This window comes from Sturnira hondurensis, unplaced genomic scaffold (assembly GCF_014824575.4).
Source record: "Sturnira hondurensis isolate 20B ecotype Veracruz unplaced genomic scaffold, ASM1482457v3 Scaffold0003801, whole genome shotgun sequence".
Taxonomy (NCBI): domain Eukaryota; kingdom Metazoa; phylum Chordata; class Mammalia; order Chiroptera; family Phyllostomidae; genus Sturnira; species Sturnira hondurensis.
This window is the reverse complement of record NW_028076432.1, coordinates 8,911-25,714: the sequence shown is the minus strand read 5'-3', so window position 1 is coordinate 25,714 and position 16,804 is coordinate 8,911. Positions and strand designations below refer to the sequence as shown.

General features: G+C 36.6%; 1 protein-coding gene across 1 annotated transcript in view; it reads left to right on the top strand.

Moving 5' to 3' along the window:
* ACSS3 (acyl-CoA synthetase short chain family member 3) overlaps positions 1-8,539 on the top strand; it is a 77,319-nt gene extending 68,780 nt beyond the window's left edge. The window contains exons 6-7 of the mRNA XM_037042806.1: positions 8,246-8,326; positions 8,407-8,539. Coding sequence (XP_036898701.1) covers positions 8,246-8,326; positions 8,407-8,514 — 189 coding nt within the window. The 3' untranslated portion in view covers positions 8,515-8,539. The remainder of the gene's footprint in view (positions 1-8,245; positions 8,327-8,406) is intronic.
* The last annotated feature ends 8,265 nt before the right edge of the window (positions 8,540-16,804 follow it).

Sequence of the window (16,804 nt, the reverse complement as noted above, 5' to 3'; positions counted from 1 at the left end):
AGCGAACTTTAGAATTTCAATTGCCTCAAAATGATACCTTGCCAACAAACCTGTATGAAACATTTTATCCTACTTTCTGCATACTAGTTTTTATTTACTGTCTTCTTAACATTGCATGTTCTACGAGGTCTTACAGTATGTTTCATATATCTTTGACTCCACTATGTCTTTTTAACCTTAAAATCGGGCCTTGGGAAATCCTGAGTATTTGTTAAATGATCTCTTACTTCTCCAGTTAGCTCCCAGCATCCACTATATTCATAAGATCCTCACTTCAGTTTCAGTAAGTATAATCAGGATTAATGGTATCTGAAAATTTAGTATTGCAATTTCCAGAAGAGAAGTATAGGAAAGACGAGTACGTGTTCATTTATGAAGCATTTAAATATAAATTTTATGTCATCAAGTAGGTTGTTTTCTCAATCTTTAAACTTCATGAAGAAAAATAATATTAGTTCATAAAAATATAATGCTTAAAAATACTAACTTTTCATAGGCACATATAAGACACATATAAGGCAATCTTTTCTCTGGTTAGAATTTGCAGACATATTTTGAGCATATTTACATCTCTGCATCCGCCAACCCTGGATTTGTCAGTTTGCTGTACAACAGGCTAATCTGTCAGCTGCTGCAAATACTCCAGCAACCACAGCCGAGCTGCTTAGCACACAGTTGTCTTGCTGTGGGCTTCTACCCTGTTTGGTCTGGGTGCCAGCATTTAAGATACTTCAAAGGGCTTTGTGATAGAAGAATTCCTCACCTGGATGGGGTGTCCTTTTGGGAAGGGGAGATTTAGTGACAGTCATGTGTATCTTCTTCCTGCTTGATGTGGAGAGGTAATGAAACCCACCCGATCTTGAAAAAGAAAAAAAAAAATGTTAAGCGCCAAAGAAAAACGAGAGAAAAGAAACCAAAGGGAAAAGATTGAAAGGAAGGTGTAGATAAGGCCTTTGTCCTGTTGTGCATTTATGCAATTTATGCCGCTTGTCCCTGCACTTAGGTGACTTAGTCATCATCCTTACCTAAGGACAAAAAAATAAAAGAAGGCCAAATGAAAAAGCAATGATTTTTAAATCTGTGGTACAGTTTTTGCCATTAAAATGCTGGGCTTGCTACACCTTTGCTCCTTACCTCACAGTCGTTCTGACCAGTGAAAATTTACACGGCTGCTAGGCTGCTAAAGTATCCTCTGCAGAGGCAGCAGCAGAGCTTGAAGCAAGAGATTTTATGTTTGATAAAATACCCTAAATGGAACCATTCCATTTCTGATAATGTGGTTCACTAAGTTCTACAAGTTTCAAAGGTTTCTCCTGAAGAAAGAAGAGTATTTTTAAAGAGAATATTTTTCAAACATGTGCTTATTCAGTTAATTGTTCATTTAATCTGTCAACAAATGTTGACAGTGCTGAAGAGACAAAGATTCTCCTCACAGGCCACTCCTCAAAGTGGCCGAGACCGCCCAGCACGAGGTCGGGCTGTCAGTGCTTGGAGGAGGTGGGCAGTCCCGCGTGCCGTGGGAGGGGAGGAGACAGCACTTTTGCAATGTTATTAAGGGTGTGTGCCATGAAATAGGAGCTAATCAAGTTCAGAAAACGGGTTGGGGTGGGGACTCATTCTAGGAAGAGGGAATCAATCTATCACGCCATTGTAAGACTATAATATTGTTTATGTATTGGACTTTTTAAGTTATCAGAACCAACTCACTGATTTCTCAACTCTCTAACTTCAACCATTGTTTAGTGATAGATTTTTTTTCTTCAGACTAAAACATTTATTTCTTCTTTCTTCTTTAATTTTTTTCTCAACTTGTCAGCATAAAATGCATATATATATATATATATATGAAACACACAAATATATAAATACTTATGTAAGTAAAAACATTTATAAACATACAAATGTAGAGACAGATGAACATATTTACATATATGTATGTGAATAAATGCATGTCTCATGTATATAAATACTTATTATGTCTTGGATAAACCTTCATCAGAGAGTTGGATGACAGAGGGGCTCAATTTAAGAAGCATAATGTTTTGTCACATACTCCAAACTTTTCTTACATGAGTATTTTGAGACTTTCCTTTCATATTTTTATAGATCAATTTGAAAAGCATTTTTAGGATAAAGAATTCCAAACTCATCACACACATCAGTCTTACTTCCTCTTTTGCTCAATCCATTTGTTCGTATTGTTCTAACTGGATTTATTTTAAGTTGTGGCAACCAAAACTGAACATCACACTTGATAATGACCTGTTTTCTGTTTTACTTTAATGGCCCCATTTATGATTGTTGGTGGCTTTCCCTGTCTTCAAAGACAGCTCATTAAGCTGGATGTCGTTAAGAGCCATCTGTGATGACTCTATGTCCCATTCCTGGGTAATTAATAATCAGCCTGTAATTTTATTTGTACAAATTGAAATTTTTAAAAATACCCTTATATGTTAAAAGATGTTTTTGGTCTTGTTCTTTTTTTTTGAGTACCTTCATGTTGTCTCCTTTCCCATTTTTGAGGTGGAAGTCACTTTTATGTACGCTTTTCTTTGTAGAATGGTGTGTTACTCCCACCTGGATGTCTTTCCAGCTCTCCAGAAGACTTTAAATATAATGGCTGATTCCACAAAAAACAAGAACAGTGTATTGGCAGGTTACAGGGTTTTTCTGAAAATTTATAAGGTCATCTAATGTCTTTACTTTTAAGGTAGATATAGTGTGAGTATATAAAAAATAATAACAGATTCAAAAAATAAAAAGGCAGTGTACTTGTGTTTTACAGTAAGCACTGATATTGAATAAGTATTTTTTCTTCATAATCAAGTTTTAAATATATTTTAAGATACCAGTTTTAGTTTCTGATTAATTTGGTGTACTTATAATAATATTTTAAAGCATGATTTATGTGTTTTCAGAGGCTGAACAAGGTTTCTCATTTGCATTTTAATTATGATTACTTGGAAAATAGGATTATAAACAAGAAAAAATGAGTTACTTTTAGTCATATATTAATATTAATGTTATAATAAATAAGCCCATTTAAAACATAATCTATTAGTTTTTTACTTTCAAATTTCTTGTAAAAGATCTACATGGAGAATATGAAAGGATGCAGTTCTTTTTTTTTTGTACCAGATGAAATACTCAGAAAATTAATGACTATCCTCTGAATACTTTGAAGGCAATACCAAATTTGAGATCTAGAGCCCAGATTAATGAATAGTGAAATAATGCTCTATGGAAATTTTTATACTCTTTTTTTAAAAAGTAAAAATAAGTGGATCTCAAAGATTGCTGAAAATAGATATTATGGAGTTTTTCTCATCTTTAGCTCTATTTTAAATTGTTTTTAATGAACTTCTGGCCAACATGGAGGCATAGGTGGATACTTTGCCTCCTTGCGCAACCAAAAAAAGGGGACAGCAGCGAATTTTAAAACAAAAATTAACCAGAACTGCCAGAAAATTAAACTGTATGGAAGTCTGACAACCAAGGAGTTAAAGAAAAAAATTTATCCAGACCGGTGGGAGGGGTGGAGATGGGCAGCTGGGGTGGAGAGGACTCTCAGCAAGTTGGTGGCTGGCAGACTGGGTGGTACCACATTTGTGTGTGGATAAACCAAGAGGAGCAACTGGGGAGTGAGATAGACTGTGCAACTTAGGGTTTCAGTGTGGGGAAATAAAGCCTCAAAACCTCTGACTAAAAATGCCTGTAAGGGTTGAGGCAGCAGGAGAAACTCACAGCTTCACAGTACAGACCCCCAGGGTCCTAGAATATACACAACACCACCCACCCGGAATCAGCACCAGAAGGGCCCAATTTACTTGTGGGTAGTGGGGAAGTGACAGAAAGCTGACCAAAAGCTGAGCAAGCAGCATTGTTCTGTCTGGACCTCTCCCACACATACAGTACCACAAAGCAGCAATGTGGCTTGCCTTGCCTTGGTGAATACCTAAGGCTCTGACCCTTACAACATAACAGGTGCACCAAGACAAAGAAATATGGCTCAAATAGAAGAACAAAGCTCTAAGAATAGAACTAAGTGATGAAGAGGTAGCCAACCTATCAGATGCAGAGTTCAAAACACCGGTGATCAGTATGCTTACGGAAATGGTTGAGTATGGTTGCAAAATAGAGGAAAGAGTGAAGGCTATGAAAAGTTAAATAAAGGAAGATATACAGGGAACCAACAGTGAAAGGAAGGAAATTGGGATGCAAATAAATGGTTTGGAGCAGAAGGAAGAAATAAACATTCAACCGGAACAGAATGAAGAAACAAGAATTTTAAAAAATGAGAAGAGGCTTAGGAACATGTGGGACAACTTTAAATGTTCCCACATTCGAATCATAGGTGACAGAAGGAGAAGAGGAACAGCAAGGAACTGAAAACTTATTCCAAAAATAATAAAGGAGAAATTCCCTTATATGGCAAAGGAAATAGACTTCCAGGAAGTCCAGGAAGCTCAGGAAGTCCCAAAGAAGTTGGACGCAAGGAAGCACACACCAAAGCACATCATAATTACATTACCCAGATTAAAGATAAAGAGAGAATCTTAAAAGCAGCAAGAGGAAAGGAGACAGTTACCTACAAAGGCATTCCCATAAGACTATTAGCTGATTTCTCAAAAGAAATGTTGCAGGCAAAAGGGGGCTGGAAAGAAGTATTCCAAGTAATAAAAGGCAAGGACCTACATCCAAGATTACTTTCTCCAGCAAAGCTAGCATTTAGAATGGAAGGGCAGATAAAGAGCTTCCCAGATAAGGTCAAGTTGAAGGAGTTCATCATCACCAAACCTTTATTATATAAAATGTTAAAGGGACTTATCTGAGAAATAGAAGAAGATCAAAACAATGAATAGTAAAATTAAAACAAACTCCCAGCTGTCAACAACCAAACATAAAAAAAAAAACAAAAACAAAAATGAACTAAGCAAACAACTAGAACAGGAACAGATTCAGACATGGAAATCACATGGAGGGTTATCAGTGAGGAGGAGGAGGAGGTGAGAATGAGGGTAAAGGTACAGGGAAAAAGAAGCATAATTGATAAGTACAAAATAGACAGGGGAGGTTAAGAATAGTACAGGAAATGGAGAAGCAAAGAACTTATATGTATGACCCATGGACATGAACTAGGGTGGGGAAATGCTGGTGGTAAGGGGGATACAGGGTGGAAAGGAAATAAAGGAGAGAAAAAAATGGGACAACTGTAATAGCATCATCAATAAAATATATTAAAAACAATTGTTTTAGTGAGAATCTTTGATGATATCCTTAATTGTGTTTACATTTCTGCCTTTTGGGTAGTATTAGCACAGGGAAAAATAAAATATCAATAATTGCTAGAACTAAGGAAATAATTCTGTTAATAAGATTTAAAATCTGATAAGATTTAGCCTTTATAATTTTAATTGCTTTTCCATGCACGGTCTCATTTTTAAACCTTGACTTTTGAGGGTCAAATGAATTTAAGTTCTTCCACTTTTCAGATGGAGCGGCATTGGAAAAGATACTTGAATGGAGTATCTTTTCCTCTATTTACCTCTTCACTTGGGAGGCAAATAGAAAGTTGGTAACCTGTCCTTTAAGTTATCTTCTAAGTTTTACAAATGAATTGCTACTTATGTTCTTCCTAGCTTGCAATTCCTTTCTATCACTTTCTTTTTTTAATTTTTTAAAATTTAATTATTGTTCAAGTACAATTTTTCATCCCCCACTCCCTTCCCAGCCCATCCCTGCCCCGTGCTCCCCACCTCCCTCCCATTTCCACCCCTCTTAGTTGTTCTCCATGTGTCCTTTATATTAACTTCTGTGAATCCTTCCCCTTTTCCCCTGAAGTTCTCTCACCTCTCCCCTCTGGTCCCTGTCAGCCTGTTCTGAATTTCAGTGTCTTTGGTGATATTTTGCTTGCTTGTTCGTTTTGTTGTTTAAGTTCCTGTTAAAGGTGAGATCATGTGGTATATGTCTTTCACTGCCTGGCTTATTTCACTCAGCATAATGCTTTCCAGTTCCATCCATGATGTTGCAAAAGGTAGGAGCTCCTTCTTTCTGTCTGCTGCATAGAATTCCATTGTGTGAATGTACCATAGTTTTTTGATCCATTCATTTACTGATGGGCATCTAGGTTACTTCCAACTCTTGGCTATCGTAAATTGTGCTGCTATGAACATCGGGGTGCATAGGTTCTTCTGGATTGGTGTTTCAGGGTTCTTAGGATATAATCCCAGCAGTGGAATTACTGGGTCAAAAGGCAGGTCCATTTTTAGTTTTCTTAGAAAATTCCGTATTGTTTTCCATAGTGGTTGTACCAGTCTGCAATCACTTTCTATTAACTTACCTTGTACTCTGTACCACATCATTTAACACTTGACCCTGTTATAATAATATTTTGAATTATTGATAAAAATGAGCTCTGAATTTAGGGACAGGAGGTGGAGAGAAAATTCTAGAACATCTTGGGTGAAATTGTTACTGATATTATCACTGTCTATCATAATATATGAATAACAAATGAAAAATTCTAGTGTCTGCAAGTTGATTAATAGCATATTCATCAAGGTATTGAATAATAGAAAAAGACCTTCTCAATTGGACAAAGGAATTAGCCAAGTACGTGAAAGATAATACTGACTATACTAGGAAAAGGCCACCCCATTCACATGGAAAGATGCATGTGTGAAACTTACTGGCGGCAGGTTCATTTCTACTACTCCCTGAGTGATCAAGAGAGCCAGCTGCATGCTATGTCATACAACCCAGAAAGTGGCTGTCAAATGCCAGCAAAGCTATGTGGGATGTTTGCTAAGAGACCAGGTGTTGCTGCTGGTAGATAAAATGTGTTCTGCAGCTTGATACCCATATTTTATTAGTGGTACCCGAGGAGAAAAGAAATTTCTGTAACTAACAGGAAGTCAATTTCTTTTTTATTCCACTGATCTGTGTATGTTACGGTTGCAGAGCTATGCCAAACAAGTACAATTAGTAGCACATTTATTCACTAGGGCTGTGCTTGCCCTTTTAGGTAAAGTAATTGTTTTCTTCACAGCGTAATTATAATTTTCTATTAAAATAATGCTTCAAAATACATTTGAGTGACATATTGAATATTTCTTAACAAGAATTCACCTTTCTCCTTTAAGTATCCATATCAAGTCTTTTCAAGCCAATGATGATTAATGTTTATAGTGAAGCAATAAAGAAAATTAATTATTTCATTTACCATCAGTTCTTATTTATCATGACTTTTTGCCCAGTTTTCAAGTATGAATCTTGCATTAAAGTTGAATATGTTCAATGTTGTAGATAGCTGCTAGAAACTGATTCATGGAAGCTGTAGTAATATGTGTAACAATTCCTATTTTTTAAATCCTTACCCAAGGATATGTTTATTGATTTTAGAGAGCGAGGATGGGAGAGAGAGAGAAATGCTGAAACATCAATGTGAGGGAGAAACATCAATCTGTTGCCTCCCACACACACCCTGACCAGAGGTCGAATTGAATCTGCAACCTACATATGTGTCCTGACCAGGAATCAAACCCTCAACATTTTGGTGTATGGGATGATGCTCCAACAAACTGAGCCATCCAGCCAGGGCAACAATCCCTACTTTTGCCCAAAATGTAATATAAGGCAAATCTGTCAGCCTTAGATCCAACAAATCAGGATTGATTCCTCAGGGTTCCATAATTCATCACTGCAGAATTGCTCAGCTCAGGTCCTGGACTAGCATGACTCCCAGTGCCGCATTGTAATGAGGCTCCAGTTAGAATATGACTTTGTTTCTTCTAAGCATACTAATATGTAATAATATTAAGGAACAGACAGCCTTATGTTAGTCTGTATTTTATCACACAGCTACCTTTGACCCTTCTATGTACTTAACTTTGTGTTTCCATTTTTGTTCTGGAAATATGTCTGAAAATGTAATGCTGTTAATTTATGTTACCACTGGAAGAAGTTTTTATTGCATGTGGTTCTGTGAAATCATGTTTTCTACAGAAGGTCAAGAACCATAGGTGAGAACGGGTTCTGCAATTGGGTTGATGTGGGCAAGTTATTCTGTGTTTATTCCTGGAGAAGCCAAAGAAATAATGATTCTGATATAATTATATAAAAGTAATGTGCAGTTTATAAAATATAAAATACTTTAAACAGAAACTTCTCCCTGTAGATAGTTGGAAGACAGAGAATCTCCTAACACATTGTTTAATAACTTTAGCTTTACTTTCTTCTCTTCTAGGGTGTGGTTAGACCCACTGGGGGATACGCCGTCATGCTGAACTGGACAATGTCTTCTATATATGGACTTAAACCTGGAGAGGTAATCATGGCTTTATATCCATTTTACATGACATTTCTCTGATTAGGATGTACACATTTCATTATCCTCTTATTTTCCAGGTGTGGTGGGCTGCTTCTGACTTAGGCTGGGTTGTTGGACATTCCTATATCTGTTATGGACCTCTTCTTCATGGGAACACAACAGTTTTATATGAGGTAATTAAATAAAATTAAAACAGCATATAAATAATAGTTATTCAACTGAAACAGTTTGGGAAGTAGTTCTAAGTAAGAATAGAAAAATTGGAATAGGAAGAGGGACATTTTTATATCTTTTTCTTTTCCCAGTTAAAAATATGATTTCAAAGAGAAAGGAATATATAGAAAATAACAGCCAGCTAACTAAATTTGTTGAACATGCCATAAAAATTATATTCTGAGAAGCATGCACTAAAAGTTTGATGTCTGTCCCTTAGATTTCTAGAAAATATCATACTGATACTGATTTTAGAATCTTAATAAAGAAGATCGTTATCGTAAAACAACACAGCTTGGCCTTTTCGTGTTCTTATGGAATTAATGAGTTTCGAAATGTATGTTGTGTTGAGTTTAGCTAGATGTTTTTGGTGGTTTCAGATGATGGTATATGTACAGGGAAGGGAATCATGGGCTGATTAAAGTCTCCCAGGAATAAATTTCTCTGTGTGTACTAGAAAGTTTTGCTCATGTGCTCCTTCTGGTTAACTTTATCAATGCCCTATGTGAGTACTTAAAACAAATTCCTATCAGAGTTGTTGGAGGCCAAAATTCTAGAGGAACCGCAAAAAGTAGTTTACCAAATCAACACTGAAAATGAAATTGGACTTTTGGTACAAAAAGCACAAGATAGGAAATATGGAAATCTTTAGTCTCATTTTTATGTTAAAAATAATTGCAGAAATGAAGTGTGGGGAACTTGAATTAGTTGCAGTTTATGTGGTTAAGCCTCTTTGTATTATAATTGTCCTTAGTTCAAACATAAAATGTTGGTAGGTTAGGATTGCTTTAAAAAACATATACAATGTTATAACCTTATTTTATTCTTTCACATTTAGAAATTTGTGTTGGTTTAATGGGGAGGAAGAAAAATAACTTATTAGAAAGCATCTGGAATAAGGGAACTAGTCCTATGAGCAAGCAATAAATTGTGAATGGTTAGTCTGAAAGATAATATATTTTGTGTGCATTTATGTTTGGTATCTTTTGATGTTTAAATCATTGCAAACTTTGAGAATATTGTGCTAAGAAAAATAAGTCAGTCAGGAAAAGCTAAGTACCATAGGATTTCACTCATGCGTGGGATATAAAACTGAAACTCGTGGGCACAGATGGCAGTGTGGTGGTTACCAGAGGAAAGGGGGTAGGGAAGTGATGAGGGATGGAGGGGGGCAAATTAATGGTGACAGAAGATGGTTTGACTTTAGGGGGTGGGCACACAGTGCAATACACATAGAACATGTATCACAGAAATGTGCACTTGAAACCTATATGATCCTATTTACCAATGTCATCCCAATTAATTTAATTAAAAAATAATTGTTACATATAAAGGAAACAGTGTAGTAATGCACAGTTACAGAGACCAATACTGGGGGAATAGTGAGAGACAAATGTAACTGTCCAGTGGCCAAATAGGCAACCTCGTGAAGAAAAGGCTCTCTTTCATCTAAGGTTTCTTGACATCAGGCAAGGGATGTGAAAAAGGGAATTTTACGTGTGGGGGGTGGGTAACAGTATTAGATGATGTCAAAGTTCATTACGATATTAAAATTCTGCAACTTAATGATTTTGAAAAAAATTAGAAACTATTGTCTATCTTTGTGGAGTTCTCCTAGTCACCATTTGAAGACACTAGTGTTCCTTCATTTTTACCTGCTGATTTTCTGTTTCTGAATGGTTTGAGATATTGAGTCCGACTTTGACACCTTAAGCAACCTCACAGTACTCTGTATCTTGTACTTATGTTTGAACTTTGTAGACTTAATATGTGTTGTGTGTAATAATTAAAACATAAAATAATCTCAACAAATCTGTTCCCTGCTGAAGTTATACAAAGAATGTTTATTAAATTAATCATTGAAGTAAAAAACAAAAGCAAAACCAAAAAACTTCTACACCAAATGTTTATAATGATCATGTTGTCGCTAACGTAAGTGTGACAGCCAAAGGTGTCGTTATATTTATAAGCATTAAGCTACTTTTAGATCTGAAGTTCATGTATTTTTTTTGCATTTACTATTGGTCTTTTATTATTTCTCAAGTTTATTTAAAACATGATTTTAACACAATGAAAGGGGCTGGGTATGTGTCATTATCTTAGAATGGTGTGCAAAAGAACAGGGTATTTAAGTATTTGTTTTGTGGAAGAATGAATGAAGTGAGCTACATTTATAAACCTTTTCTCTGCACTGATTTCTTCCCTATGACTTGTAAACACTAAATTCTCTTTTTTAATTTTTTTTAAATTTATTTAATTCTTATTCAAGTACAGTTTTCTGTTTTATATTCCCTGCCCTGCCGTGCCCCGCCCCGAGTGCTCCCCACCTCCCTCCCATTTCCGCCCCCCACCTTAATTATTGTCCATGTGTCCTTTATACTTATTCATGGGAGTCCCACCCCTTTTCCCCTATGATTCTCTCCCCTCTCCTCTCTGGACCCTGTCAGCCTGCTCCGTATTTGAGTGTCATTGGTCATATTTTGCTTGCTTGTTTGTTTTGTTGTTTACATTCCCGTTAAAGGTGATATCATATGGTATTTGTCTTTCACCGCCTGGCTTATTTTGCTCTACATAATGTTCTCCAGTTCCATCCATGATGTTGCAAAAGGTAGGAGCTCCTTCTTCCTTTCTGCAGCATAGAATTCCATTGTGTAAATGTACCATAGCTTTTTGATCCAGTCATTCACTGATGGGCATCTAGGTTGCCTCCAACTCTTGGCTATCGTGAATTGTGCTGCTATGAACATCGGGGTGCATAGGTTCTTTTGGATTGGTGTTTCAGGGTTCTTAGGATATAATCCCAGCAGTGGAATTACTGGGTCAAAAGGCACGTTCATTTTTAGTTTTCTTAGAATATTCCATACTGTTTTCCATAGTGGTTGTACCAGTCTGCAATCCCACCAACAGTGAACTAGGGTCCCCTTTTCCCCACAACCTCTCTAGCAGTTGCTGTTTGTTCCTTTGTTTATGATAGCCATTCTGACTGGTGTTAAGTGGTATCTCATTGTGGTTTTAATTTGCATCTCTCTGATAGCTAGCGATATCAAGCATCTTTTCATGTGTCTCTGGATCCTCTGTATGTCCTCCTTGGAGAAATGTCTGTTCAAGTCCTTTGCCCATTTTTTAATTGGGTTGCGTGTCTTGTTTGAGTGGAGTCCAGTGAGTTCTTTGTATATTTTGGAGATTAAACCTTTGCCTGAAGTATCATTGACAAATATGTTTTCCCAAACAGTTGCTTCTCTTTTAATCTTGATACTGTTTTCCTTAGCCATGCAGAAGCTTTTAATTTTCGTGAGATCCCATTTGTTTATTCTTATCTTTACGTCCCTTGCTCTAGGGGATGTATCAGTAAAAATCTGGCTTCGTGGAATATCTGAGATTTTCTTGCCAATGTTCTCCTCTAGGGCTTTAATGGTTTCAGGGCTTATATTTAAGTCTTTTATCCACCTTGAATTTATTTTGGTGTATGGTGTAAGTTGGTGCTCGAGTTTCATTTTTTTTGCATGTAGCTGTCCAGTTCTCCCAACACCAATAGGCTTTTGTTGAAAAGGCTGTCTTTACTCCATTTTATGTTATTGCCCCCTTTGTTGAATATTAATTGACTGAAGAGAGTTGGGTTTATTTCTGGGCTCTCTGTTCTATTCCACTGGTCTATGTGCCTGTTTTTATGCCAGTACCAGGCTGTTTTGATTACAGTGGCCTTGTAATACAGTTTGATATNAAAAGCTAAAGGAGCTTATCATCACCAAAGTAATATTATATAAAATGGTAAAGGGTCTTCTTTAAGAAAAAGGAAAAGATGGAAAATATGAACAATAAAATGGCAACAAATACATATCTATCAATAATTGAATCTAAAAAACAAAATAAACAAATAAGCAGAACTTTAAAAACAGAATCATAAATTCAGAGAATGTTTTCACATTTGCCACATGGGAGCAGAGACGAAAAGGAGGTTCCAGGAATCACAGGAAACTTCCACTAGTGATTTCAGCTCAACACTGCACCAGAGAAACACGCTCCAAAGGATCCAAAGGATGTGAATCTGTTGAAGATCATAAGTTATCCTTACTGGATGAAGAATAACGGTTTCTGCTTCTTTCAGATTTTGTGGCCTCTACGTAGTGGACTCTAAATCAGAACCTGCTGGCAAAGATTCTGGGAAGTTTGTTTCCTAAACCTCCAGTCACTGTGATATGAGGATATGATGAAAAGGAAATAAAGGTGCATACCTGCTGCTCTAGAAATAATAATATGCAATACAATCACTCCTTTGGCCATTCAGCATTCATATAGACCATCTGCCTAAATTTAAACTTAGAAACAACACTAAAAATAAGAACATTCTTAAATCTAACCTACTGTAATTATCTCTTATACAATCAGATGTGCTCACTCTCTCCCTGTAAAAGAATGGCCACGAATTCCGTTAGTTACTTTATCTAAATCAGGATGGTGTTACCTCTCTTTCCAGTTTGGTGACAACTTTTTTGATTAAACTTTATCCTGAACAACCAGTTATAAAATTTTGCACCACCAAAATACTTTACATAAAATAGTAGGGGAAAGAAAAAATAACTTAAGTTAATATATACAAATACAAGGTGAGACAAAAGCAGTTTTACAGCTGTGAGTACATGAAACATAGTTTATTCTTGTATTATTATTTATTAATTATTGTACTATTTCCCATACAAAAAAACTATCAACCTACTTTTTCCCCACCTTGTATGCTTATAACAAATTAAGCAGGAAAGTATGCCCGGACACTATAGTCATTTCTAAACCTAAATAAAAAACAACCAATAGAAACCAATACTTGATATCATTGGTAACTTTTTCTGGTAACTGGTTAAGGTCATCTTTGACCTCAGTTAGCTTGTATTTCTATACCTGGTTTATTTCTGAATTTGGTTGCTATAGGCCTCCATTAGTTCCTCCCTCCATAAATGTATGCAGCAAGAGTTTCCCAGAAAAATCTCTTCTTTACATGCTGGTACTTCTGGAGACATTCACTCCAAACCATTTAATAAACCCCTTCTCTGCCTGCTGTTTCATTGGAAATCTCAGCTTCTCATTTCATATATATTTCCTTTTGTCCTTTGGTAGAGCCATTCCTCCTTCAGGAACTAGAAAGCCAAAATTGTTAGGAAAAGAATTCAGACATTAGTGATAAGATGAGCCACTCTGGTTAATTTCAGACTCAGGTTCTCATGATACTTCTAGATGGTTGGATACCTGATAACATGGGTGATTCCCATGGATATTAGTTTATTCCCTCACTGGTAGCACAGTAACTGATTCCTTGGTTAGAAACAAAGTTTGGGATCTTATGACAGTGAGCCCAAGACTGACGCTGCTGGGAAAAGTTTATGGGACTAGGAAGCTAAATCCACATGCAGTGTTTCTTCCACAGACCTCAGATTGTTCCATTTCATTTTATTTTAAATAACTTTAAAATTATTTATTTAAAATAATTTTCTTGACTTCAACAGATACATAGTATTTATAAAAACTTATGTGTTTCCCAAAATGTTTACCATTTAACATTTACTAATTCTTTTAGCATTTTAAATTTCACATGTTATTATCTTTATGGTGATATACATGTTAACAGATTTTTAAAACTTAGAATATATTGCACTGAGTATAAAGTACTAGCATTACACATTCTTTTTTTCCTTTTTGTAATACATTTTATTGATTATGCCATTACAGTTGTCCCATTCCCCGCCTTCATTCCCCTACACCCTGCACACCCTCTCCGCCCCACATTCCCACCCTTTAGTTCATGTCCATGTGTCATAAGTTCTTTAGCTTCTACATTTCCCACACTACTCTTGCCCTCCCCTTGTCTATTTTCCCCCATTTATTTTCCCCCCACTGTCTATGCTACTTATTCTCTGTACCTTCTCCCCGCTTCTCCTTCTCCCACTCCCATTGCTAACCCTCTATGTGATCTCCATTTCCATGGCTCTGCTCCTGTTTTAGGTATCTGCTTAGCTTGCTATTGTTTTAGGTGTGGTTGTTAATAACTGTGAGTTTGCTGTCCTTTCACTGTTCATATTTTTATCTTCTTTTTCTTAGATAAGTCCCTTTAACATTTCATATAATAAGGGCTTGGTGATAATGAACTCCTTGAACTTGACCTTATCTGAGAAGCACTTTATCTCCCCTTCCATTCTAAATAAAAAATTCTCTGGATAGAGCAATCTTGGATTGCAGCAATCTCAGATAGGTCCTTGCATTTCATGACTTGTAATACTTCTTTCCAGCCCCTTCTTGCCTGCAAGGTCTCTTTTGACAAATCAGCTAACAGTCTGATGGGAACTCCTTTGTCGGTGACTGTCCCCTTATCTCTTGTTGCTTCTAGAATTCTCTCCTTCATTTTAATCTTGGGTAATGTAGTTATGATGTGTCTCAGTGTGTTCCTTCTTGGGTCGAACTTCTTTGGGACTCTCTGAGCTTCCTGGATTTCCTGGAAGTCTATTTCCTTTGCCAGGTTGGAGAAATTCTCCTTCACTCTTTCTTCAAATAAGTTTTCCACTTGTTGCTCTTCCTCTTCCCCTTCTGGTACCCCTATGATTTGGATGTTGGAACATTTAAAGATGTCCTGGAGGTTCCTAAGCCTCTCCTCATTTTTTTGAATTATTGTTTCTTCCTTCTGTTCTGTTTGGTTGTTTCTTTCTTCCTTCTGGTCCACTCAATTGATCTGAGTCCCAGTTTTCTTTCCATCCCTATTGGTTCCCTGTGCATTTTCCTTCATTTCACTTAGTGTAGCCTTCATTTTTTCATCTAATTTGCAACCAAAATCAACCAATTCTGTGAGCATCCTGATCACCAGTATTTTGAACTGTGCATCTGATAGGTTGGCTGTCTTTTGATCACTTAAAAGTATTGGCTTTGATTTGTTCTTCTGTTTGAGCCATACACCTGTTATGAGGGGGCGGAGCCTTAGTTGTTCACTAGGGTGGGACAACCCAGTTGCTGAGATGTGACTCTGTATGTGGGGGCAGGGTCAGAGAGGGAACAATGGCACTTGCTCTGCTCTCTCTCTCAGATTTCAGTCCCCTCTGCCACTTCCCACAAGCAAATTGGGCCCTTCTGATGCTGATTCCTGGGTGGGTGGGGTTGTTTATGTTCTAGGACCCTGTGGGTCTCTCCAGTGAACTCTCCTGTGAGGCTGGGAGTCTCTCCTGGTACCTTTTCAATCAGTGCTTTTAGGCTTTACTTTTTGGTGCTGGGACCCTGGGTTACATGGTCTTTCTCACTGTCTGTTTTTGCCTAGTTTATCTGTGCGCAAATGCGTAACCGCAGTCAGCCAACCACCTTGCACACCTCACTGGATCTGCTCATTGCCTCCCCATGCCCGGGGTCCGCCAGTGACTCCCTTTTCCTACCATGACCCCTCTCCACTGGCCGCAGACTGTGCCCCTCTTACCAGTCTGGATCAATGGTTGTCAGACTTCCGTACAGTTCAATTTTCTGTCTGTTCTTGTTGTGTTTTTGTTACTAAATCTTTGTTGTCCTTAATTTTGATTGTGCGAGGAGGCACAGTATTTCCACTATGCCTCCATCTTGGCCGGAAGCATTAAACATTCTTAATATTGCAATGCTGAAAGGTAATGGATAGAGACATATCATTTAAAGTATGCATTAGTCCCTCACCATGTGTACAAATTGACATCACGTTACTGTAATACAAAAGCTCAAATGGTCGGTGCCATCTGGTATTTTACAATCTAATTTCTTAAATCACCCCGAATCCCTCTTATTTTATAACCTGTGAATAAAAATTTTAATCTCATATGATTGTTTTATAGTTTGTTTTGTATTTTATAACTCATACTTTTAAGTGTTAATATAAAAGGTTAAATGACTAGCATTTCAGTATTCATTTTTGTTTCAAATTTAAGCTCTGAAATTATTTGAATTATAGTTTTATTGAGATATAATATGCATATCAAAAATTTATCCACTTGAGGTGTAAAATTCAGTTTTTAGTACATTCATTACTATCTAATTTAAGAACACTTTATTACCCTCAAAAGCAACCACATAACAATCATTCATTCCTTCTTGACTTCAATCCTTAGAAATCATTATCTACTTAATATTTCTATGGATTTGCCAACTCTGTTCATTGCATATAAATGGCATCATATAATATGTGGCCTTCATTGTCTAGCTCATTCATTTACAATGATATTTTAATCATCCATGATATAACACATTATAATCAGTAATGAGCTAGACAACTTT